The sequence below is a fragment of the Macrosteles quadrilineatus genome, unplaced genomic scaffold, assembly GCF_028750875.1.
Source record: "Macrosteles quadrilineatus isolate MER2022 unplaced genomic scaffold, UCM_ALF_1.0 Scaffold_1__1_contigs__length_201487025, whole genome shotgun sequence".
In the NCBI taxonomy this organism is placed as follows: domain Eukaryota; kingdom Metazoa; phylum Arthropoda; class Insecta; order Hemiptera; family Cicadellidae; genus Macrosteles; species Macrosteles quadrilineatus.
The window spans coordinates 190,378,551-190,402,543 of record NW_026542594.1 but is presented as its reverse complement, the minus strand read 5'-3'; the positions used below and the strand labels follow the sequence as shown (position 1 = coordinate 190,402,543).

Genomic DNA, 23,993 nt, shown 5'->3' with positions numbered 1-23,993 from the left:
TTTGCTTCCAACGATCCAAGGTAAGTGTTACGTAATATGGGGTGGCCCCTTGCTGTACCTGCTGTCTAATATAACGTAGATAAATATTTCACTCTTTACTTACATTCAATGGTTTTTAATCTGATAAAATACAACAAAAATACATAATAATATCACTTGACCTTCTATCTGCGGAATAGAAAGCTTATTGTAAGATTTACCTCCTCACAATCTTCAGTGATCGATGCTACTTCGGGGGTCTCGCAGGGACCACACTTGGGTCCAATACTTTTTATTGCCTTCATTAATGCCATCGTCAGGGGCCTAGGAGTCAACCAGCTATTGTTTGCTGATGATATGAAAATATTTACAAAGGTTGGGAACAAAGCCAATGAGAGCTCCCTTAAGGACGCCCTATGCCTAGATGCCGTTGAAGAGTGGTGTAACAAAAATTGCATGTTGCTTAACAAAGAAAAATGTTTTTACATGTCCTACCATAGAACACGTTCTAGACTTAACACAAGTGTTATACTCTCAGTGGTTGTAGTCTTCAGAGAAAGGATGAAGCCAAGGACCTTGGAATTTTGATGCACTCTTCTTTAAGTTTTACCAATCACATAAATAACACATCTCATCCAGAGCAAGCAGGAACTTTAGGTCTAATATGTAGATCCTCACACTACCTTACAAACCCATCCACGCTAAAGCTGCTTTACTGTGCTTATGTGCGACCCATACTTGAATATGCATCTGTTGTATGGTCCCCACACCAGGTAATGGCAGTGTCCACATTGCAGTCAGTATAGAACAGACTATTATGCCTGGTCGGACTGAGACTTGGGTTCACTTACAGATCTGTACCAATGGATGAGGTATCTTGTCTGCTGAAGTTGGATACACTGGAAACCCGAAGGAAACTCCAGGATATCATCTTTCTCTTTTAAACTTGTCAACGGAATAATAGACTGTCCTGAGATACTGGAGGGAATTCATTTTCGCGTTCCTAGAGGCACAAGGTCAACTGAACTCTTTGGTAGAGCCCACCAGTCCACCAATTACGAGAAGAACAGTCCCTTGCCCAGAATACAGCGCCACGGCAACACCGTTTCCTCCAGTGTTGACTTCTTCAACAGCAACCTGGCGAGTTTTAGAAGAACGGTAAAGCAACGCCTCATCCAATAACGACAGCCCAGATGATACGTGTTGGCAAAGTGAGTTTGTGCGGTTGTGTTTGGCGATGCCTTTAAAGGATCGCATTCGGAATTTGTGGGTGAATGGTGTGTTTGTGTTAGGTGGCGCCTTTAAAGGGCCACACGCCTGAACAGGCAGATAGTGCGTGAGTGTTTTGCTTATTTATTTATTTTTGTTTCTTCAATATCCTTGTTGGTAAAAATCATTATTTACACTTGTTTTTTCCTCGTTTCTTTTCAAAATCACATTCATTACACTGCATGTTCCTTGTAAATATTAAACAAAGTCTTTCATAATTGCTCTAGTCATAATCTTTTTTTTTTTTTTTTTGTTTTAACTTTATTTAATTTACAATCTGTTCAAGTTGAACAATAAGCAAATGATATAAATAGTAATACAAAAATAACTTGAAGAACATGAGCTAGTGATTGACCACCGTCAACACTAGCAAACAAAGAGAATTTTGATAACACTTAGCCGAATCTGATTGGTAGGTCCAATATCGTATGTCGCTTCAGTCTGTAGATGGTGTTGTGATTGTCCAATAAATTAAGTGCAAGATGATTTGAATGATTTTCCAATTTTATAATGTATTTTTCACTATATTTTGTAATTTCTTCTTTTACTGTTCGAATTTGAAGATCATTGTGAAGTGTTCTGTTGGTAACAAACCAAGGAGCGTTGACAATTTTACGTAATAATTTTGATTGGTAACGTTGAATAATTTCAATGTTTGAGGTACTTGCTGATCCCCAAAGCTGAATACCATAAGTCCAAATTGGTTTTAAAACTGTTTTGTACAGTAACAATTTATTTTGTGTACTGAGTTTTGATTTAGATCCAAGAAGCCAATTAAGTTTAGTTGTTTTTAAATTTAGATGTTGCCTTTTAGTCCAGATATGTGCCTTCCAATTAAGCTTTGCATCTAAGTGCATGCCCAAGTATTTTATTTCCGTTACTTGAGGGAGGTGAATATTGTTCATGGATACTGGAGGACATGTAGCCTGATTTAAGGTAAAAGTAATATGTGCTGATTTATTTTCATTAATTTTGAACCTCCATGTTTTAAACCAGTGAGAAATTTCATCCAAGTTTAGCTGTAAATTTGCTGTAGCTTGAGCTGGATTGTCGTGGACAGATAAAATCGCCGTGTCATCCGCAAATGTAGCAACCATAGTGTTTACACTTTCTGGTAGGTCCGATGTATAGAGAATATACAAGTATGGTCCAAGCACGCTTCCTTGGGGGATTCCTGATTCTATAGGGTAAAGGTCAGTTAAGTAATTTTTGATGTTTAATTTGGAAAGTTCTGTTGGTAAGATATGATTTTAAAATAGGAAAAACTGAATGGGGTAGTAACTTCTTAATTTTGAATAGTAAACCAGAGTGCCATACTTTGTCAAATGCCTGACTGACATCAAGGAAAGCAGCAGAACAAAATTGTTTGTTTTCCAAACAGTTTCGAATTGTATGAACAACCCTATGGACCTGCTCCACGGTGCCATGTCTCCGTCTAAACCCGAATTGGTGTCCTGGAATGACGTCGTCTTCTTCAAAAAGAGCTTGTAGTCTTTTGAGGAACAATTTCTCAAACAATTTGGACACTATAGGCAAGAGACTTATAGGTCTGTAGGAAGTGATTTCATGAGGAGGTTTTCCTGGTTTTGGTATAACAATTAATTGGGCTTTCTTAAATTGAGTTGGTATGTGGTCTAGTCTCAATATAGAATTAAAGAGAAATGCAATAAAAATCATTCCTTTCCTTGGCAGTTCTTTTAACATTTTCCCAGTGATAGAATCGTAACCAGGAGATTTTTTCGGATTTAGCAATTTGTCAATGGTTGCCTTAATTTCTGTAGGTCTGAATTTTTCCAGAGGAAAGTCAAGTTGAAGTGGAGAGTCCAAAAATTCTATTATTTCTTCTTCATTATTGACCACAACTACATTTGGCTTGAATACATTGGAAAAGTAATCCCCGAAAGCTTCAGCTTCAGATTTTTCTATGTCACTCTTAGCCCAGCTTCCATCCGGTTTACGAATTGGCGGGATTGAAATTTGGGGTTGCTTCAGCCTTTTTGTTACTTTCCATAACGAGTAATCCGTAGCTTCCGTAGCCGACAAAGATTGAGTATATTCTAGTCATAATCTGTTATACTTATTTAAGCTAATATTTATTCTCTTGAACATGCCTGTTTTCCTTGTTATTTATGGTTATCTTACTAATATTATAAATGTCAAAGTTTGTGTGTGTGTTTGTTTGTTTGTTTGAAGTTCAATCACGCATAAACCACTGGACGGATTGGGCTGAAATTTGGCATAATGATAGCTTACATTCCCGATTAACATATAGGTATATTATTATCTCAAAAATACTTTCGGGCTCCGCCCCAGTGGCTTTCCAGTTCCCCATGTTAACCTTATGAGTATTTATATTTAAAGGGAATTAAAGCATTTAGTCAGCTGTTTTAAAAAAGTTTAAAAAAGTTGGTTCTATGACATACATAAGATTTACCAACAGGGTGCAGCACTATAATTATATTTGCATTTATGTAAACAGCTAGCAACAAAAACTGTGATACGCAATGAGAACCGTCAAAGAAGGATTGTTTACAGTTATTTTTTTATGTAATGAATAATTTGTATTTTTTTGTGAATTTTTAATAATTCGTTTTTCTTTATTGTTTAAGTATGAAGTGGTAGAACATTATGGTTGGTAGATGTGTAATACGGTATAGTATACCGTCAATTTAAAGAAGCAAATTTTATCAAACTGTGTCCTCCCCCATTGCAAATGCAAAGCTTCGAGTATAACTGCACTACGCATTTTAAACTTATATGCAAACCCCGTACGAAGAACGGGTACTCTGCTAGTTATGTAATACGATCGTCTTTGTTATTGTTTTTGCTTTAAGTTATTGTTGTTGATTACTATATTATTGTTGTTAATTACTATATTATTGTTATTTGTTTTTGTTGCATATGTCTAAGTGTCAAAAGTTTACAGAGGAATCGCTACGGGCTCAAAAGCGCATTCTAAAAATCCGCGACGATGACATCATGGCTTAGTTCAAAATTCCTCCGTGAACAGCGTTGTAGTAGAGAGCACAGCGCGTAATTTTTACTTCACTGTTCACTATTAGGCCTAGTTAATTATAAAATTAATTTTAAAATGTTTCAATGATTAAATTAAACTGTCATAACCTAACCAAACTAACCAAAAGTGCTGATAATGAAAAAATCTAATGAAGGTTTACTAATCTAAAAAATAGTTTTGTTTATAAAATAAAATTTTAAATGCCTAAAATTCAATTTTATAATTTTTTAATTATAAAATTAAACTGTCATAACCTAACCAAACCAACCAAACTTGCTGATGTGAAAAAAATTGTTGACAAAAAGTTTGTGCTGCCAGCGGGATTTGAACCCAGTATCTTCGGTTTATCAACTCGGTACGCTATCCATTACACCACCGAGGCCGATGTCTGAATTTCGTATCGTTGCGGTAATGGTGTTCCCTCAAGAGGAGATCTGACAGCTCTACTACAACGCTGTAAACGGAGGAATTTTGATTTTGAACTAAACTATGATGTCATCGTCGCGGATTTTTAGAATGCGCTTTTGAGCCCCTAGCGATTCCTAGTTTACAGTTGTAAAGTTGTTATTTAATATTAGTCATCTTGAACTGTACAATGTTATCTTTAGTACCACATCAAACAAAATGGAATGTCCGTTGAAATAAAATAAAATACCGTAACGTAATGCTTACCTACAACCTGCTTTAGAGATGGTCTATTAAAAGATACATTTAAAAGAAAACAAATTTAACCATTGATTTTTTAATACGTCTTTGGTGTTATATATGATACTTTCTTTTCCTGCCACCATATGATACGGTAACATTTTAAACAAATTCGTAGTGTGTTAAGGCTAATTGCAGCTTTGGCTTAGTAGCTAAGCTGTCGTCGTCACATGCATAATCTCATACGTCACGATTACGTTATTGTTCTATGTAGAACCTGTAAAGCGCAAAAATTACTGCCATTTCCCCTTCCCTGTCTATTATAATCTCAATTTTCGAGCAGACAGAAGAAGACACAGACTGGGGTGGGCAGATTTTCACATCCTTGTTAGTCAGTCGTGACGTCATCGTTGATTCGTTCGATTCGAGAAGTCGATGTTGTTTTGCAACATAGTCACTTCGACATATCGTCTATCGATATTTGATCGTTGTTCGCGTCGAATTCGTTATCATCATGGTTGTTTGTTAAGCAGGTTGTTTCTCTACATTTTTATGAATATGAATCTGATAGTCACAGTAGAAAAGCCTTTTAAGCTTATAGGACGGTCTGTAATTTAAATTTACCGCTCATATGCAAATCTAATTGTATCGGATCGGAAATAAGGAGCTTAAACCAAGTTGGACGTGGCTTGTGACCAAAAGTAAAAGATATAATAAACAAGAAAGACTTAAAGCTATACATAACCTGGCCAAAATCCGCACGTGCCCACTAGCTACCTTGGTTATTTCTATGGAGCTTAATTTCGGGATCTTATCTTATGACAAGATTGGACTTTGTTTTACTGATTTTCATTCAACAATGTAGGCCTATTTAAGTTATTAAAATGTATTTTGTTCTCATTTGTTACCCCTAGTATATTAATTTAATATGGGTATTTTGTGTTTAGTCGTAGCTTAAGATTTATGAAACTTAAGTTGTGCTTATAAAACTATTACCGGTAACTATTAAGTTTTGGGCATTTCAAATGCTTAATTTTAGACGTAGGCTAAAATAACATAACAGGCATAGCCTAATTGAACATCAAGAGGATGTCATAGGCTATGTAGCCTACTTTGCAAGTCCTAGGTCCTATTATTGTGGTAATAAACCCCTTTATAATTCAAAGGCATGGCATCAAAATAGCAATGAAGATCCAACCTAGCAAATAATTTACACAGTTTAGGCCTGGCCTATAAACTTAAAGCAGTGTTAACAACTTCTGAAGCCCAGCTAGCCTAAAGCTTCCGAATCTATTAACATAGACTTGTTAGATTCTATATCCTATTCCCAATATGGCCAGCCTATGGAAATTCAGAATTCACCAAGGTCACAAAATTAATTATTAACAAAGTGTAATTTCGATTCCACGTGATCACCATCATTATTATCTTCTGTCACCTCCATTCCTGTAATAGGCCTAGGCCTAAGTTAAGTTAATCCAAGTCCAAAAACATATAATTTTATGATAAAGTCTCAAAAACATATATGACTTAAGTCATATGTAAATATAAAAATGTATAATTTAAGTTAAACTATCCAGAAAACAACATCTCGTAAGTTAAGTGAAAATTAAACAAACTGGTAAGTTATATCTGAAAACAAGATTAACAAATTTTCTTTCGTTACGCTTGTCGACATACATTCAATCCAACCAAACAAAGAAAGAGAAAGAACCAAAGAACGAGAATCAAGATTCGAGAAAGATATATTTTAGAAGGATGCGTTTCTCTAGTAAGTAAATTAGGGGTATTCGATTATCGACTATTTTGACTTGTGGAGCTATGCGATACCAGTACGGTAATTGCATCGCATCGACGATGGTCGATGACGTCACGACTGACTAACAAGGATGGGAAAATCCGTGGGGTCCCAGTTTATCGACATCCCAAAAGATCGACACTGAAATAGTCCCACTTTGTCGACAACTCAAAATGTCGACAGTGTCGGTAATATGGGATGTCTGTAAAGTGGGATGTCGGTTATGTGGGATGTCTGTTATGTGGGACGGTTGTGTAAATTTTCCCACTTTATCGACACGCAAAATGTCGACAAGCAAAACAGATCGACAAAGAGCGGGAGATTCAAATTGAAGGTGAACAGCTCTTGCTGAACAGCTCGGTTGAGTCCGGATGCATATGTAATGGAGAGTCGTTCTTTTTCTTAACTCCGAACGACTTCTATTCACCGCGCTTGCAGTCTCCTTCAAATTTGGCAATGCTATCCCAACTATCATGTGTATATAAATTGTGTTCTGTTGTTTGAAGGCTTTAAAATAATCTGACATTTTGTCAAACTTGTATTATTATACTGTTTTTTTTTCGTGGAAGAAGGTAGTTAAGACTTGCTACCTAGGCCAAATTTTGCTTGAGGATGATTATGATATCCATCCAAAGTTTTTTCAATCATAAATTTATATGAAATAGAAATATATAACGATATAGTAAATAGCTTTTTCATTTAACTTGCTAGCTTAGTGTTAAAACAGATCAACCCAAATAACAATTTTACGTTCTCCAGAACTTACATCGGAAATGAGGAAATGAAAAACTGCGTTAATTTTCCTAAACAAACTGCAGATGCTTTGATTCTTTTGTTAACCTTTCCATTACCAATATGGCAATCCATAAAAAGCAGTGACAACATAACATTTTGCAATTTCTTTCCAAACTATTTTGGAGAGCTTTAAAACAAATTATTTAGTATATTGAAGCATTGTTATGCGCCTAATGGTTACGGAGAAAACTCAAACAGTTTAAAACTTAAACGGGCTCGAACGGGAAATTTCGTTACAACATACTGACTATACATCACTGCATTTACCTAGCAGTGTAGCCATGCTGCGGAAGGAAAGTTGAAATCAGGGGCGTAGTCCAGCTGAATTGAATTAAAAATCATTATTTTTAGCCTTAGCCAATCTATTACCGACCCTCTACGACCAACACCAAACTATACGTGACATTTGTTGTTCTACTACTTTTACTGAACCTCTTAAATTTTATCTCTAAGGTAGTATGTGTTAAAATGAAAAATTGTATTAGTTAAATAATCATTTGTCTAAAGAAATTTAACTTAAGTTAAATTTAACGTTCGTTGGTACCATTTTATTAAAACGAAAGGTTCGTAATTGTTTAAAAGTTGTTATTTGAGTGGAAATTAAATCGTAAAAGAAATTCATAATCATATTCTTAATTCATTTCTAAAGATTTGGATAGTTAAAAATATACTGTAATATGCTAACTGGCTAATGGTTTTTCATGATTTTTCACAGTTAGTAGGACTGCTGTCGGTGGACACGGTCATACCGATTATGACGGAGGGTGAGGACAATTGGACCTGTGTGTCACATTATATCCAGGGTATTCTCCGCGCCAAGAAGATCGACCTTGACCGGGATGCGGTGTAGGTCATTAAGAATCTAAATGCCAGAAACGGTGCGAGCCCTGTGGGCTTAGGTCACATGTGGCCTGACTTGAAGTAATGTGACAAACAATTCCAGGTCTGTGTCCAACAGAGTAGAGGGGGTTTTTTAGTGAGTAGTCTGATAATTTTCAGGAGTCTCACACTACAGGCTGGCTACCTGTGTGCGTAAAAGCATTTTCCCTCCTCTCCCTAAAAAAAAAAATGGTTTTTCATGATCTTGTATTTCTGTAGCAGTCAGTCTTCCAGTCACTTAACTGCATTCTCCGTAAAAAATATAACACTTTATAGATAAAACATTAAATTTAATGTACTTTTTCCATAGGACGTCATTACAAAATGTAACAACGTCTATATGAGTTTTGCATGTGTCATCATAATGAAAACCAGTGGCGTAACAAATTTTTACGGGCCCCCTGCAAACTTATTTTTTGGGCCCCCCTCTCATGAGTTATTTTATAGACCACCGATACAACATAATCAAACGCCCCCCCCCCTCCCCCCAGACTTATTTTTGGACCACCGATACAATGATCAAACAGATTAATCATAAAAAGAGCGGTAAATAAATTATGAAAAAATATTAAATAAAAAAATAAATTATTCAATTATGGGTTATGTTCCATAAAAGGGTGTTTTAAGTATTTCAGTCGTGGTTTGATGAAAGTGTTACATCACTACATTATTATATCAATATTAGTGTTTGTAAATAGTTTTGAAATCAAATTAAAAAAAAAACTTTATTTTCCATCGGTCTATCAGAATGTTTATATCAAGGAGGTTAAAAATTTTGCATTTAATTTATCACAGATGTTATCCATATTTATTAGCCTGATAATTATACTAATTCGTTAATTACAAGGCAAAAATGTGGTTCGAATTCCTCTATTAACCCCCATAGGCCCCAGTTGCTTTTGCTGTTTGGCTATGTCTGCATTGGCTAATTTGTGGCTATCTCTGTGTCTAAGGAATAAGTCGGCCTTGGTCCCTTTCAAAACTAAAAGGTTGGGCCACTCATCCTACACTCATCTCCATTAATTCTTGGCTTAAAAATACCTACATTGGTATGGTCGCAAGTTCAAAGTAAAGTATTAAAGTCAATCGATCAATTATTTAAGATGGGGACGCCACTATGTGTGTATTTTAACCCAAATATGAGTGAAGGTTGAGAAAGTATTAATTTATTTGGTTAGTTTAATCTTTGGTTATACTGGTTAAACTTAAAATAAAGCTGGTTATTTTAATAGATTGACATACTTTTTATCACAGGCTAAAATAGCCTATTGCATTTTTTATTTTATCTTTGTATGTCTTTGTATGCGTTTTTATCTTACAACAAATGTCCTTAGTATTGGTTAATTGTGAGGTAAAATAAGATATGGGCTAACAAACAAAGTCATTAGAGTAGCAGTACCTATATTGTATATAACAATATACAATCAATATTAGGACAAAACTAAAATGTAAAATAATACAATATTAAAAGCCCCAGCCAACGTTCATGACTCAAGGCTCCAATGTAGGTAACAAAATGTTTGCAGACGACATAAGCAGTGTACGAAATCACCGAGAAGTAAAATATTTCTCTGTGACGAAAGTAAGATTGCATAGGCCATAATAATCAAGGACCCACGTTATAACACGTTAAATTTGTTACCCTAGTTCGTTATCACTGAAGAGGTCTAACGAAATTAAACGACAACTGATAACAACATATTATTAATAACATCAATGTTATTACTTGTTCAATACAATTATTAAATGATTGATATATTACATTTAAATACTTATGAATGAACTCAAATTTTTCGGCCCCACTCGTCTCACGCGCCTCTCTGCTCACCGTTTCCCGCTCACCGGTTCGCGGGCCCCCTCAGCTCCCGGGCCCCCCCCCCCGCATTGCGGGCCCTTTGGGCCCTTCTGTTACGCCACTGATGAAAACTATGTTTGCGAGGGATAGACATCAAGTACATTTTTTTTCAGAGGCTTTTTGGTCGATGCGCCATACTTCCTTAATAATATTCATCAATTTCGAAAATTAAGGCACCACTTCAAATTTTGTATTAACTGCCACGCTGGAAAAATATTTCAAATACTTACATTTAGAACAAAAATAAATGTTATATTACAGTATCTCCATTCCGCCTTTTTTACTGTCTCCCCTATACACAGTATATGGAGTAAGTATTGATGTAGGCCTATTTGTTATTGATGCACTATTTGAATCTATGGTATTGTTTGCCAAAGCTGTCGAGTTTGTGGTTTGAATAAAAATATCCATTTCGGTCTCCTTTAGCCCAATCTAAATATTCATAGGCAAGCATGTTTGTTTACAACTTTTTTCATCTCGTGTGCATTGCAGGGAAATTTTACGCATACTGCTGAAAAGATATTTTCATGTAGATATGTAGAATCTTTTAGCGAATTTCCCATATAGGGAATAAGCTATTACCGTTACTCATGGTAAGACCTGGACCCGGGACCGATATAATTTTTCGTTTTGAGGCCCCTAGAGGTAAAAACACCATCCGTTCAAATTGATATATAGGTATTAAATATGTGTGTCCTTAACTCGATAACTCGAGCAAAAATGATCCGATTTTGATGAAATTTGGTAGGGTACAAACGTGTTAACCTACGTTTATTCGAACGAATTCACGAACCAGCATAATCCGACCATGGGAACGGGGTTTATTGGGTAAAAATAGGATTTTTCCATTTCCCCCCCAAAACAATAAAAATTTGCAATTTATTTTTAAACCGTTTTGTAGAGCTTTAAAAAAGGAATAATTTAGTATATTGAAGCGCTGTTGTATGCCTAACGGTCACGGAGAAAGTTCAAAAATAGTGTAATTTATACCCATGTTATTCTTATGGAGAAAATGAAAACTGTTGTAGTTTACTTGTTTATGGATGTATGTTGATAAAATTTTGCTTTCATCCTATACTACTGACGTATGGTCGAAAACACTTTTTACCTTCCCCGTAGCAGCAAACCTAAGCACTCGTTGAATCTAATGATAATTAAATTGGGAATAAATATGTCTTATTCATGGAAATATTTTAGTAATAATGTAATCAGACAAGTTGAAATTCGCTTAGTCTACAGGTTTGCTGCGGTGAGGGTATTTAAAAATTAAAATAGGCTCAAAATAATCACAAAATGGATTAAAAATTTAAACAAATTTGCATATGGGCCATATATGGGTTGTCATGCTGGTGACGAAATAACAACGAAATATAAACAGCAGAAAATCAAAACAAATGGAAGAAATTCCAATCACATGTATTATTTACAGTGCGGGGTGGAAATAGAGAACTCTGTACCTTTAGATTATATTGGGTCTGATGATGATTGGAGTGTCCAATCGAAATCGATCACCACTTACCATCGTTTTTGTATATTTACCGTCTTGTGAGTAACAGTATAAGCGTAAATATATGTTTTAAGTGTTATAAGACGTTTCTTTTATTTACTTTTCGTAAATTTAATAACACGTACAATGCTGATCAAGAAGTTATTTAATTTCATTAATATCTTGCTCAACATAAATGATGTTACCTTTGTAGTGAAACTGGCCATCCTGACCCATTTGCTTGTACTGTGTAAATGCTCATAGCGGGATGTACTCGTGCAATCAACATTTGTTCTACAATCGTTAGGTCAGTTAATTCGTTCGGGACACTTGACACATCCATATTATTTAACGCCGTGAATTTTGTTGCATTTGAACGACAACCCGGACAAATCGGTGATTGGTTTGAAGCTGTTAGTTGTTGGCGATGACAGTTAGTGCAAGTGTAAAATTTTAGTGCATCTAATTCATGTTGGAATTGATAAGCTAACTGCCTATCATTATCAGCTTCTTACGCCACTGCTTCGTCTAGTTCTTCTTGTTCACGACGCCGCTACCTTACAATATTTGCATTATTGGTGAGCACGATTACTAGAAAAATACTATTTTTCTAGTAATCGTGTTGGTGCGACGACCAATATTACGACGTGGCCTAATTGAGGCATGCTCAAAACAAATACTGTATAGCAAAACGCGTTACTTCCATTGATAAACTGTTACATTCCAACTTTAACCTAGGATGAAAGTAAACATTGAAATGTAAACAAAACAGTTACAAACAATTAACATATGTTTATCTTATTTAAATGAAACGAGATAAACCCAATATAATTTTTCTTTCAACTTACATTAAAATGACAAGCGAAATTGCGTGACCCGTAAAACAAAATCCAGAAGGAAATTTGCAAATATTTTTTACCAAAACATTGTGCTCAGTATTCTTTAGCTTTTGGCCAAATTTTATATCAATTCTTCAAGCCGTTACATTCTGATGCTCTTACAAAGAAGTTACAAAGTGAAGGAAAGTGAGCTTCGCCCAATAAGGATAATTTGAGTATAACTAGTCGGAAGTGTTACGTTAATTCAACTTTACAACTATCTACCATATAATTGAGCGTCAATTATATCGGTTTGACAAACGATGTGTCAAAATTAAGTATTTTTTGTGTAGATGCTCCCTTTCACAAATTCCTGTAATAAAAGTCCTCGGGCTTTGCCCCACAGGCCATCAAAATCCCAATGTATTTCTTATGATAAAAAAAAAACAGACAAATAATATTTTTTTCCTACAGTCACCCGACAAAGTTGGCTTCCTTGTACTGTTTATAGTACAGAAAGCTGCTAATTGCTGCATATTTATACTTTGCCGTACGGTTTATACTTTGCCGCACATCAGGATTCCAACGAAACAACACAAAACAGCGTGGTTCTATTATGCACGTAATCCGTGTAAGCTTGGAAATAGGTTGGCAACACTTAAAGATAATAATACTATGAGCAGCTGATTGACTATTATAACTTCGATTTAACCTGTCATTTCGTGTTTATAGTTTCGGTATTTCTGAACTTTCTGGACTTTTCTTTTAAACGTTTTTAAAACGTTCCTACGATCTTAATAAACAAGAAAATACCTTTAAAGCATTTTTTTAGGTGCGGAAACCACTTCAAATTACAAAAACATACGGAACTATATTCTCAAAACGTGGAGCACATTTCTTGCCGAGGAAAAATAGCGGAGTGATACGGACCGCGGGTACTACTTTCTCTAGGGCACCATTTGTGTTGCCAGCTGAACCTAAAAACGTGTTGTATAGTGTTTGAAAGACTAATTATTCATATGCTCTATAGTGACTGTAGGAAAAATATAATGTGTAACACGAGTGAAAAAGGCCTTTGCTGCACTCGAGATCATTCCGCACTCGCCTGCGGCTCGTGCGTAAACATTGCTCTCGTGTGCAGCAAAGTGCCACTTTCACCACTAGTTACACAAATAACTATTTCGTATTAATTACAGCTGTTCATTAGTAAACACATTATACACACAATCGTTTTCAGATTTAGTTCGTTTGCAGTTTCGATAACTAGAGTGGAGTGATTGATTACATTATCTTTGAGTTGACTCTTTTGAGTCATAATCGGAAATTATGACTGTTATTCGTTTTGAAATAACGCCTGTAATACTTTACAATTGCTCGAATTCGAGCAACAGGTGCTCTAGTATTCATGTATTACGCGTTTTTCACAAAGGCCATTCAACTTACAGTTCTTGGACCAGAAGAAAAATTAGAAAGAAGCTCTCTGTGTTACTGTTTACACACGCCTCTATGTGGAGTCTGTGACTTTATTTATCTCGTTAGCTTAATACTTATGCCACAATTTTATGAAATATTTGAATATAAGTAATTTTAACCTGGCCTGGATCCATTTCCATAAAGAAATATTTCGACGAAAACAAATAATGGCACAAAGGTATACTCAAGTATTCCGTTTTTACAATCTGGGAAACGAATTTCTCACACGACTGTGTACCCAAAATTCCCTGAAGGCCTTATTCAACCAAACGTACTAGTGATCGTGATGAGGAAAATTCTCGGGTACCTAGCCATAGTATGAACGAATAATATACTAATTTGAATATTACTTCATCTATGGCTACCTATAGTTCACTAACGCAGATTTTCCAGACTTGTGTATGGACATAGATAAAACATACTCATCAACATACTCCTTTAGGAGTATGTTTTTGTTTTATCTATGGTATGGACTTGGTGTGTATTCGGCGAAAAGCAATTTAGGTTTTATGTATTTTTTCGTGCAATGTATAATCAACCTGATAATGTTTGTTATTTATTAAACAAATCAGTTTTACAGCTTTAGATCATTTTAATACTATAGGTACTGAAAGATTAAAAGTATACAAACATTATTCACGGGTACCCCCAAAAAGGGCTGTCGGTGCAATCGTAGGGTGGACCTAATTCCTGACCAGGTACAATCGGGCAACTACAGGAGGAATAGTACACTTCCTGAATTGTTAAATGAAAGTAGTAGCTTACAGATTACGTTACTGCATGTTTTATTGATTTGGCGAATAAAACCAACCTGAACTTTTTTCTGACACAATTTTGTATATGGAGCTTTAATTATATGTTGTGGGGTATTTCTGTATTTTAAATGCACAATTATTAACAGGTTTCAACATTATAGCACTCTTCTTGTCAGTTGGAGTTGGACTTTTAAATATTTTATATTGTAGTGGAAACCAATAATTAATTACGTTATTAATATATGTCTCAATGTCTCTGTTTGAAGTGAAGTAAAATAATTTTTGATTTGTTATTTGTATTTGAAATTATTATTACAGTACAAGTATTATTTTAATAACGTGCGAAAGTTCCGCATTGACCTAGACCTAGACAATTTGAATCATAAAAGTACAGTCTGCTGGTATGACCGCAACTGTAGCCGTTGGGAGGCACACGTCAAGCCTTTGATATCAATGGCATTTCCGGCATTTCCGCTCGGGCATTGTATACTGCTGGAGAGATAGTCAGCAATTGAGATTAGTAGTTCGGGTAATACGGTACTTAAGCTCAAAGTATTTTTTTAAAACGTTTTGACCCACCCTGTAAATACGGTTAAAGATAATCACATTTTTATTGCACCGAAATAGTCGGGGTGATTAGACCTTTAAATTGATGTATCACACAACCCATGTTTACATTTGAAAATTTCTCAAAAAGCACCCCTACCCCCTAAATTGGGCCCTTTTGGGGCATTTTTCGAAATTGAAAATAATTTTATTGGATTTGGGATGTCCAAATTAGGGGGAAATGAGAACAAACAAGTGTTTAAAGCCTTACCTTTGCACACAACAGATATGGAAAGTTTTCAAATGAACACCCTGTATATATGTGCGTCCGTCCGGAAACTAACTTGAGTAATTTTTGTCCGATTTTGATAAAATTCGGTTTTAAGGTGTAAGGCCGGATAAACTTGAATGAGTTCGCGTACCAGCATGATCGGACCATGGGAACGGGGTTTTATGGGGTAAAAATAAGTTACTCTTTAAACACAAAATTTATCAATTTGTCTCCAGACCTTTATAAAGAGCTTAAAAAAACAAATAATTTAGTATACCAAAGTGTTTTTTGTACAGTGATTGGTTACGGAGAAAATTCAAAAAATTGTTAATTTAAAATTCCCATGTTATTTTTATGGAGAATATTGTAAAATGTTGTAGTTGGCTTGTTTATGGATATATTTTGATCAAACTTGGTGAATTTATTTATTTCAAACTAAGCTATTGATATAAAAAACATACTTTATTAGTTTCCCTGTAGCAGCTAACCTAGGTACTCGTTAAACATGATTGTTAATTTAATAGATTAATTGAAAATCAATCCAGGCAAATGGAAATTTGCTTAGTCGGCAGGTTTGCTGCAGCGGGGGTATTTTTTTTATTTCATTAAAATTTGAAGTTTACTCAAATGGCCATGGCAGCGCAATATCTTTGGTAACTTTTCATTAATAGAGCATCTTTGATGGAAAAACACAAAATTTTATCATGACCATCTTGGACATAAAACTGAATATTAAAAATGGTCAATATTATTGTTATAACTATTTTTTGCTATAAATTCATTTACTTTTAGGGCCATTATACAATAAACAGCTCACTAAGGTTTTGGTTTATTTGGTCTTTCTAAAAAAAAATAAAGAAATAAAAAAAAAGCCAATAACATTTTTTTAAGTTTGTATAACTTAGAAAAAACTTACCTGAGATCCGAAAAATCGTTATGTTTCTATAGAGGTGTGCTTCTTTTGTGTATAAAATATTGAAATAAATATGATGATATTTTAATTTTAGAAATTTATATTATAGAAATCATAAACGTAATGGTCAGGGACAAGCGGTACGGTCGTGAATTGTCTGGAATAATCTAAATCTCTCCAAACAATCCTTCAATTATACTGTTAGTTATAATAACTAGGTGGCGTTAGCAGAGGCATCCACAAAATTGAGCAGAGTCATCAAGGGCTCATATTATATTGTTTTTGTCATACTGCAGTAAAAACAGTTGTTTTTAATGCATGCCTTGCTGGTCTAAAGTAGCATTTTTACTCTTTAGGGAGTAAAAATCGTTTTTAGCCTAAATGGAGTAAAAATCAGCTGTTGTCAACTCAGTTGTAAATTTCTATTACAAACGATTGCATGTATCGAAATATGTATCGATTCGTGCTTTATAACCATTTTGACCTACAGTCTACAGTCTCTTTCCCATAGCATTTTAGCATTGCAGATACATTGATCCATTCCCACATTCAACACTGCTCGCCTCTTTACTACTTCCTTCACCACCCCCTACGTCGTGGACCTGTTTCCCTCTCTTCCCAATCCCATAGCATTTTAGGATTTTAGATACGTTAATCTAATTGCCACAAACATTGCCCACACTCTGCACTGCTAGCCTTTACTACTTCTTTCGCCATTTTCTATGTCGTGGGCATGCTTCCATCCCTTCTCATAACATTTCAGCATTGCAGATACATTAATATAACTGCTACAAATGGTTTCCAGTTCCCACACTCCACACCTTACTACTTCCTTCAATCCTTCACCTCTTCTTACGTTGTGGACTTGTTTCCCTATCTTCCCATAGAATTTTAAGATTGTAGATACCTTAATCTAATTAATCGTTATAAACAGTTCCCATACCCCGAACAGCTCGCCTTTACTACTTCCTTCACCACTTCCTACGTCACGGACCTGTTTCCTTCCCTTCCCATAGCATTTTAGGATTGCAAATACCTTAATCTAAAGGTCATAAACAGATCCCATACCCCGAACAGCTCGCTTTTACTACTTCCTTCACCACTTCATACGTCGCGGACCAGTTTCCTTCCCTTCCAATAGCATTTTTAGGATTGCAGATACCTTAATATAATCGTCATAAACAGTTCCCACACTCCGGACAGCTCGCCTTGACTACTTCCTTCACCACTTCCTATACATCGCGGACCTGTTTTCCTCCCTTCCCATAGAATTTTAGGAATGCAGATACCTAAATCTAATCGTCATAAACAGTTTCCAGACTCCAGACTGCTCACCATTACTACTTCCTTCACCACTTCCTACGTCACGGACCTCAAGCTAGTGTCGTCATTTGATTATATTTACCATTCATACCGTTTCTGTTCTAATATCTGTGGATTTGCTATCAGCTATTTCTTTATCTACTGCATTCAAAAGTCAACAGCTGATCATATGTTTTTGTTTATGTGTCAAATACATCTATATTTATAAAAGGCAAAGCCCTCACTGACTGACTGACTCACTCACTCACTCATCACTAATTCTCTTACTTCCCGTTTACCTAGGAGGCTGAAATTTGGTACACTGATTCTTTAGGCATTAAATAGGAAAACTAAGCTGTTTTTATTCTGATCTGACTCTCGGGCTCCGCCCCAGTGGCTCTGGAGTTTCCCATGTTAACCTTATGAGTACTCATATTTAAATGGAATTAACGAATCTTAACAGCTGTTTCAATTAAACAAGTTGGTTCTGTTCTATGATGTTCAATAGCATTAAAGTTACAAGGATTACCAACAGGGTGCAGCACTATATTATCTCTTTTACATTAATGACAACAGCTAATTTGCAACCAAAAGGTGAGTGAGCGTAGCGAACGAACTTCAACCTGGAGGCGAGTTACCGTAGCGAACGAGCTAACCTGAAGGCAAGTGAGCGCAGTGAACGAGCTCCAACCTTAAAGTGAGTGAGCGTAGCAAACGAACTTCAACCAGGACGTGATTGAGCCATGCGAACGAGCTCATCTTGAAAATTAAGAAGTTAAACGGGGCTAAGCCTGCGGGTACAGCTAGTCGAACTATATAACACAACTGGAACACCGGGTAGATAGGAGATTTGGGATAAAAAGCGCGCCGTTTCAGCAACCTTCCCCCACCACAAAGGGGGACTCGACGCAGATATGTCAGTTCCTCAAGCCGTGCACGCGGTTGTTAATAACCTCCTGGCCGTGCATACAATAGGTTGACTGCAATTAAAGTTATAAATTCGGAATCTGTATTAACTGAAGAATCTGGCAGGGCGTAGCCCAAGGGAAATATGAAAATTAAATTAAATTATATAATATTGCATTGTCATCCATTTGTGAGCTATGTTTCAAGTTTCAAGTCTCTAGCTCTTCGGGAACTTAGTATAAAATTGATTGCAAAATTTGTACAGGACTAGAAAGCGAGCTAATAAAAACGTTTTAATATATAATTCTGAGCAATGTACAAAACTCTAATTGTATTTATGAAGATTTATTGTTTGTTTGTTTACTCTATGTTCTATTTCTTATACAAGAAATATTATTCACACATCTTGCTTGAACAAACTCTATTTTCAAACTAAACTAATGTTTACAAAAACATCTGACAACAAACATATTTAAACACATGATAAAAAGAACAGACTTAATACAACATCCCGCTTCAAGATGTCCACATCTTTATGAACCTCAGTACCGCCTCGGTTTCTTAATGGACCTTCCGTAACGGGTTACTGTGCCAGCTCCTGGACGATCACGTGAGTTGCATGGACGATTAAGGACCATGGATGAACAGTTTGAAAGATTTCCATCTCCTCCGTAGTACGGTGCATGAACTAAGAACTTCCTGTTTCGGCGAATAGTTCTCTTGTCAGTTTCCACAAGGTAGGAACGTGGTTCGTTCAATTTCCTGACTACCTTACCGTGTCGACGTAGATCTGTGATCCATACCATGCTTCCAACTTCTAATTCACTTAAACCACTCGCTCCATGTCGTTTATCAAATTGTATCTTGTACTTATTCTGGTACTTATTCTCCCTCTCAAGAAAATTCTTATTTTCCACAGGATTTCCAACCAAAGTAGATGGAAGATTGTCTCTTAATTTCCTTCCAAACATAAGTTCAGATGGGGAAAAGCCGGTTTCAAGAGGTGAGGTCCGGTAAGAAAGTAGGGCAAGTTCAAATTTATCCTTGTTTTTCTTCATTAGCCCTTTTGCTACTTTCACAGCTGCTTCAGCTGCCCCATTTCCCTGATGGTGGTGGGGACTACTTCTGAATGTGGAGAACCCCCACTCCTTTGCAAACAATTTAAATTCACTTGAGTCAATATGGTGAAATTGTGTCCCACTATCTGAATAAACACGTTGAGGAATTCCAAAACGTGAAAATGTGGTTTTGCAAACCCGAATCACATCTGAAGCCCTCATTCGATGCATTTCCTCGACTTCAAAGTATCTTGAGTAGTGATCCACGATAACCATATACCACTTGTCTTCGTGTTTGAACAAGTCAACAGACACATTTTGCCACGGGTAATCCGGGACAGTTCTCGGAATCAATGGTTCACTGTGATTAGTTGAGTTCTGAATACACACTGGACACGATTTGATTTTCCTTTCTATTTCTTGAGAAATTCCAGGCCACCACATGGTTCCCAAAGCACGTTTCCTTGTTTTTGTGATTCCCAAGTGTCCACTGTGAAGCCTCTCGAGCATTTCCGCTCGTAGTTCTTGAGGTATTATCATCCGAGTTCCTCGAAGCAATAGCCCATCAATACAACTTAACTCGTATTTCACATTAAAGTACTCTTGAATCTCATTAGGTAAACTTGATTTTACAGGCCATTCGTCTAAAATTTGTAACTTAAGTTGTGCACAGATTGGATCTCTCATTTGTGAGTGAAGTACCTTTGTCACATTTTCATCTGTAGTGTTTATACTAATCAGACTGATTTCGTGGACGAAGGCTTCCACTTCTTCGGTCAATTCGCCATCTTCGTCAGCCGGAATAGGACTTCTTGATAGTAGATCTGCTATGGCAAGGTCTTTTCCTGGGGTCCAGGTCATGCGATAATCGTATCTCATCATACGCATTCGGAACCGCTGTAGCCTCGGTGAGAGCTCGTCCAAATTTTGTGTTTTGAAAATTGAGACAAGCGGTTTGTGGTCGGTCTCAATTGTGTACATTTTACCCATCAGGAAACATTTCAAACGGTCACTTGCCCATGTGCACGCAAGCGCTTCTCTCTCAATGTTACTGTAGTTTTCTTCAGCAGGCGTTAGAGTCCGAGATATATATGCCACAGGTTTCTTGTTTTCTCCTTCAACTTGAAGTAAAACCGCTCCAAGACCTTTTTTTGAAGCATCGCAAGAAAGAATCGAGGGTTTTTGCGGATCGTAAACAGTCAAACATGGCTCTGATGATAAAATCTGTTTTACTGTGACAAAAGCGTTTTCTTGAGCTGGTCCCCAAAAGAAATCGTTTTTAGTCTTTAACAAGCTCGTAATTGGCTCCAAAATCTCACTGCGGTTCGGAATAAATTTTGCCAGAAAAGTGATCATGCCCATGAATCTTTGTACTTCATTAGCGTTTCTTGGAGCTGGTAAGTCCACAATCGCTTGTACCTTGCTTGGATCAGGCTTGATTCCGTCCTTAGACAGCACAAACCCCAGAAATGTCACAGTCTTCTTGCAGAACTCCGACTTCTGCTTATTCAAGGTGATTCCATTAGCTTGCACTCTCTCTAGAACGGCCCTAAGACACTCGTCGTGTTCTTCTTTCGTTCTTCCCCATATCAGACAGTCGTCAATGAGCACTAAACAGTTCTTTGCCCCTTCTAAAGCTTTTGACATGCGGCGCTGAAACTCTTCAGGAGCGGACGTAATTCCAAAAGGTAACTTACGGAATTTATACCTCCCAAAAGGGGTGATAAATGTTGTGTACCGTAATCTTGTGACTCCTCTGCAAGGTTCAGTTGCCAGAACCCGGAATTCGCATCGATCTTGCTGAAGTACTTGGCTCCCGCGATCTCGGCCAATGAAAGTTCGATCTTTGGGATAGGATAAAACCGACGTTTCACACTGTTGTTGAGTTTGGATAGGTCTACGCAGATCCTAACCCCACCTCCCTTTTTTGCGCAAACTACCATTGGTGCGCACCAATCAGTCGCGTGTTCAACTGGAACAATCACTCCTTTCTCAAGCATATCGTCTAACTGCTCTTTCACCTTGGTTTTTAAAGGTATTGGTACAACCCTGGGGGTGGATATAGCGTAAGGAACTGCATTCTCCTTCATTTCAATCTTGTACTCTCCTTTCATATTTCCCAGCCCTTGAAATAAATTAGGATACTTAGTAGCCCAGTCAATATCATGTGAATCTACAGAAAAAATTCTCCTCACCAGGTTCAGCTCTTCACAGGAACGTCTGCTAAGAAGTGGAACAGTGATCTCCTCAGAAATATACGCAAGATCATAAACTGATACACCCTTATGTTCAAGCTTTAGCCTTAAAGTTCCCAAAATATTGATTCGTTCTTTCTTCTTTGCGCTAAACACAGGGGATTTGCACTTTCCTAGAGGCAGAGTCTTAATAAAATCACCAAGAACTCCTACTGGAATCATGGTTACATCAGCTGCTGTGTCAAGTTTAAATTTTATAAGACCTAAATCTTGGTTTCCACAGCTTGCTTTTACCTCCTAGACCCAGGCTTTGTCACTGCTGTCTATATTCCCTATGAAAATCTCAGGAACCTGTTGATAACCACTGTCTGAATCTTGCTGTTCGATTTCCTTAACAACGTTTTTGTTTTTTCTCATCCACTTTTCGCGGGAGGGACAACATCGAAAAAAATGTCCAATCTCGGAACATTTGTCACATTTGGCTTTCCTAGCAGGGCATTCGGCCAGTGATCCGTGCCAATTATAACCACATTTCCTGCACTTTTTTCTCATAGCATCCTCGGTGAATTTCTGTTCACCAGCTCTTTCAGACAGATTTGTTTTACCGACTTGTATTGACGTTTGATTCACCATAAAAACATTAGTATTGGCGAGCTCACGTTTTTGGCGTTCTAGCTCCTCGTGTTGGCGCAAGGTATTAATCACCTTCTCCAGAGTCAATTGAGAGTCCAGCTGGAGTCTATCACTTAGAGCCTCATCTTTCATACCAATAATGAGGACCAGAAGCACCATCTCATCGTTCAGTTCACCCCATGCACACGTTTTTGCAAGACCATGCAAATCTGTTATGAATTTTTCAGATGGATCACTCCCTTGCTTGTGTCTCAGAAATTTTTTTCTCTTAAAATGATATTTCGTCTTGGCACAAAGTATGCATCAAAGGCCCGAAGAGCCTCGTCATAAGTATTCGGTTTTGGTGAAAACGAATCGAAAATATCTTCACTCCTACTACCCATTGTAAACAAAAGTACATCGATTTGCCGAGCGTCGGAAGTGCTATCTAGACCGCACCCCCGTCTGTACCTTTGAAAGCGATTCCTCCAGGAATGCCACTCATTCGGAGTAAAAGAGAAGGTATCTGGAGTTGGTAACGTCAGATTTATCATAGGAGTAGGAGTACACATTACTGCATTATTTTCTCGGTTTGTCTGTCCCAATGCAAAACCTAGTGACTCACCTTCAGTCTTTCTAGAATCCCTTTCTGACATGTAGTTGAATTCACTTTGGGCATCCTCCTCATACCTTTGCCTACGAGTATTTCGTTTTTTTCTGCCCTTACTTGACATCATGCGTGGTTTTAGACTTTGTTCGATAAAAATCCACTAAGCTGCCACCATGTTCTATTTCTTATACAAGAAATATTATTCACACATCTTGCTTGAACAAACTCTATTTTCAAACTAAACTAATGTTTACAAAAACATCTGACAACAAACATATTTAAACACATGATAAAAAGAACAGACTTAATACAACACTCTATTACTGAATTAATCCTACTAATATTATAAATGAGAAAGTTTGGATGTATGGATGGATGGATGGATGTATGTTTGTGACAAGTAAACGCGAAAAATACTGGTCGGATTGGGCTGACATTTGGTATGATGATAGCTCACATTCCCGATTAACATACAGACGCATCTTAAAAGTCCTTTCGGGCTCCGCCCCAGTGGCTCTGGAGTTTCCCATGTTAACCTTATGAGTAATCGTATTTAAAAGGAATAAAAGAATTTTGTCAGCTGTTTCAACTCACAAGTTGGTTCTATGATATTGAATAGCATTAAAAAGTTACAAGGTTTACCAACAGGGTACAGTACTATTATTTTTTTACATTTATTACAACAGCTATCCTATTAAGGCCATAAAGGTAAAATTTTGTTTTTAAAAGGCTTATATGTAACTATTTTATCAACAGCGATGTAAAGATCAAAATGTTTCTATTTCGTGTTCTCTTCCCGTTGCAAAGCACGG

The 23,993-nt window shown here is 36.7% G+C and overlaps 1 protein-coding gene across 1 annotated transcript; it reads right to left on the bottom strand.

Moving 5' to 3' along the window:
- Nucleotides 1–19,248: 19,248 nt before the first annotated feature.
- Nucleotides 19,249–22,181, bottom strand: LOC129003507 (uncharacterized protein K02A2.6-like). Its single transcript, XM_054431805.1, has 3 exons — nucleotides 21,503–22,181; nucleotides 21,184–21,425; nucleotides 19,249–20,679 (listed from the first exon to the last, which is right to left on the bottom strand). The coding sequence occupies exons 1-3, from the start codon at nucleotides 22,179–22,181 to the stop codon at nucleotides 19,249–19,251; spliced, it is 2,352 nt and encodes a 783-aa protein (XP_054287780.1).
- Nucleotides 22,182–23,993: the final 1,812 nt, after the last annotated feature.

Excerpts from the sequence above, each read along its gene's own strand:
- LOC129003507 (XM_054431805.1), bottom strand. The coding sequence starts at position 22,181 with ATGATTCCAGTAGGAGTTCTTGGTGATTTTATTAAGACTCTGCCTCTA. Across the intron at positions 21,426-21,502 it reads AGAGGAGTCACAAGATTACG|AGTTTCAGCGCCGCATGTCA; the intron begins GTACACAACATT and ends CCGCTCCTGAAG. Across the intron at positions 20,680-21,183 it reads TCAAGCCTGATCCAAGCAAG|CTCTCACCGAGGCTACAGCG; the intron begins GTACAAGCGATT and ends AATTTGGACGAG.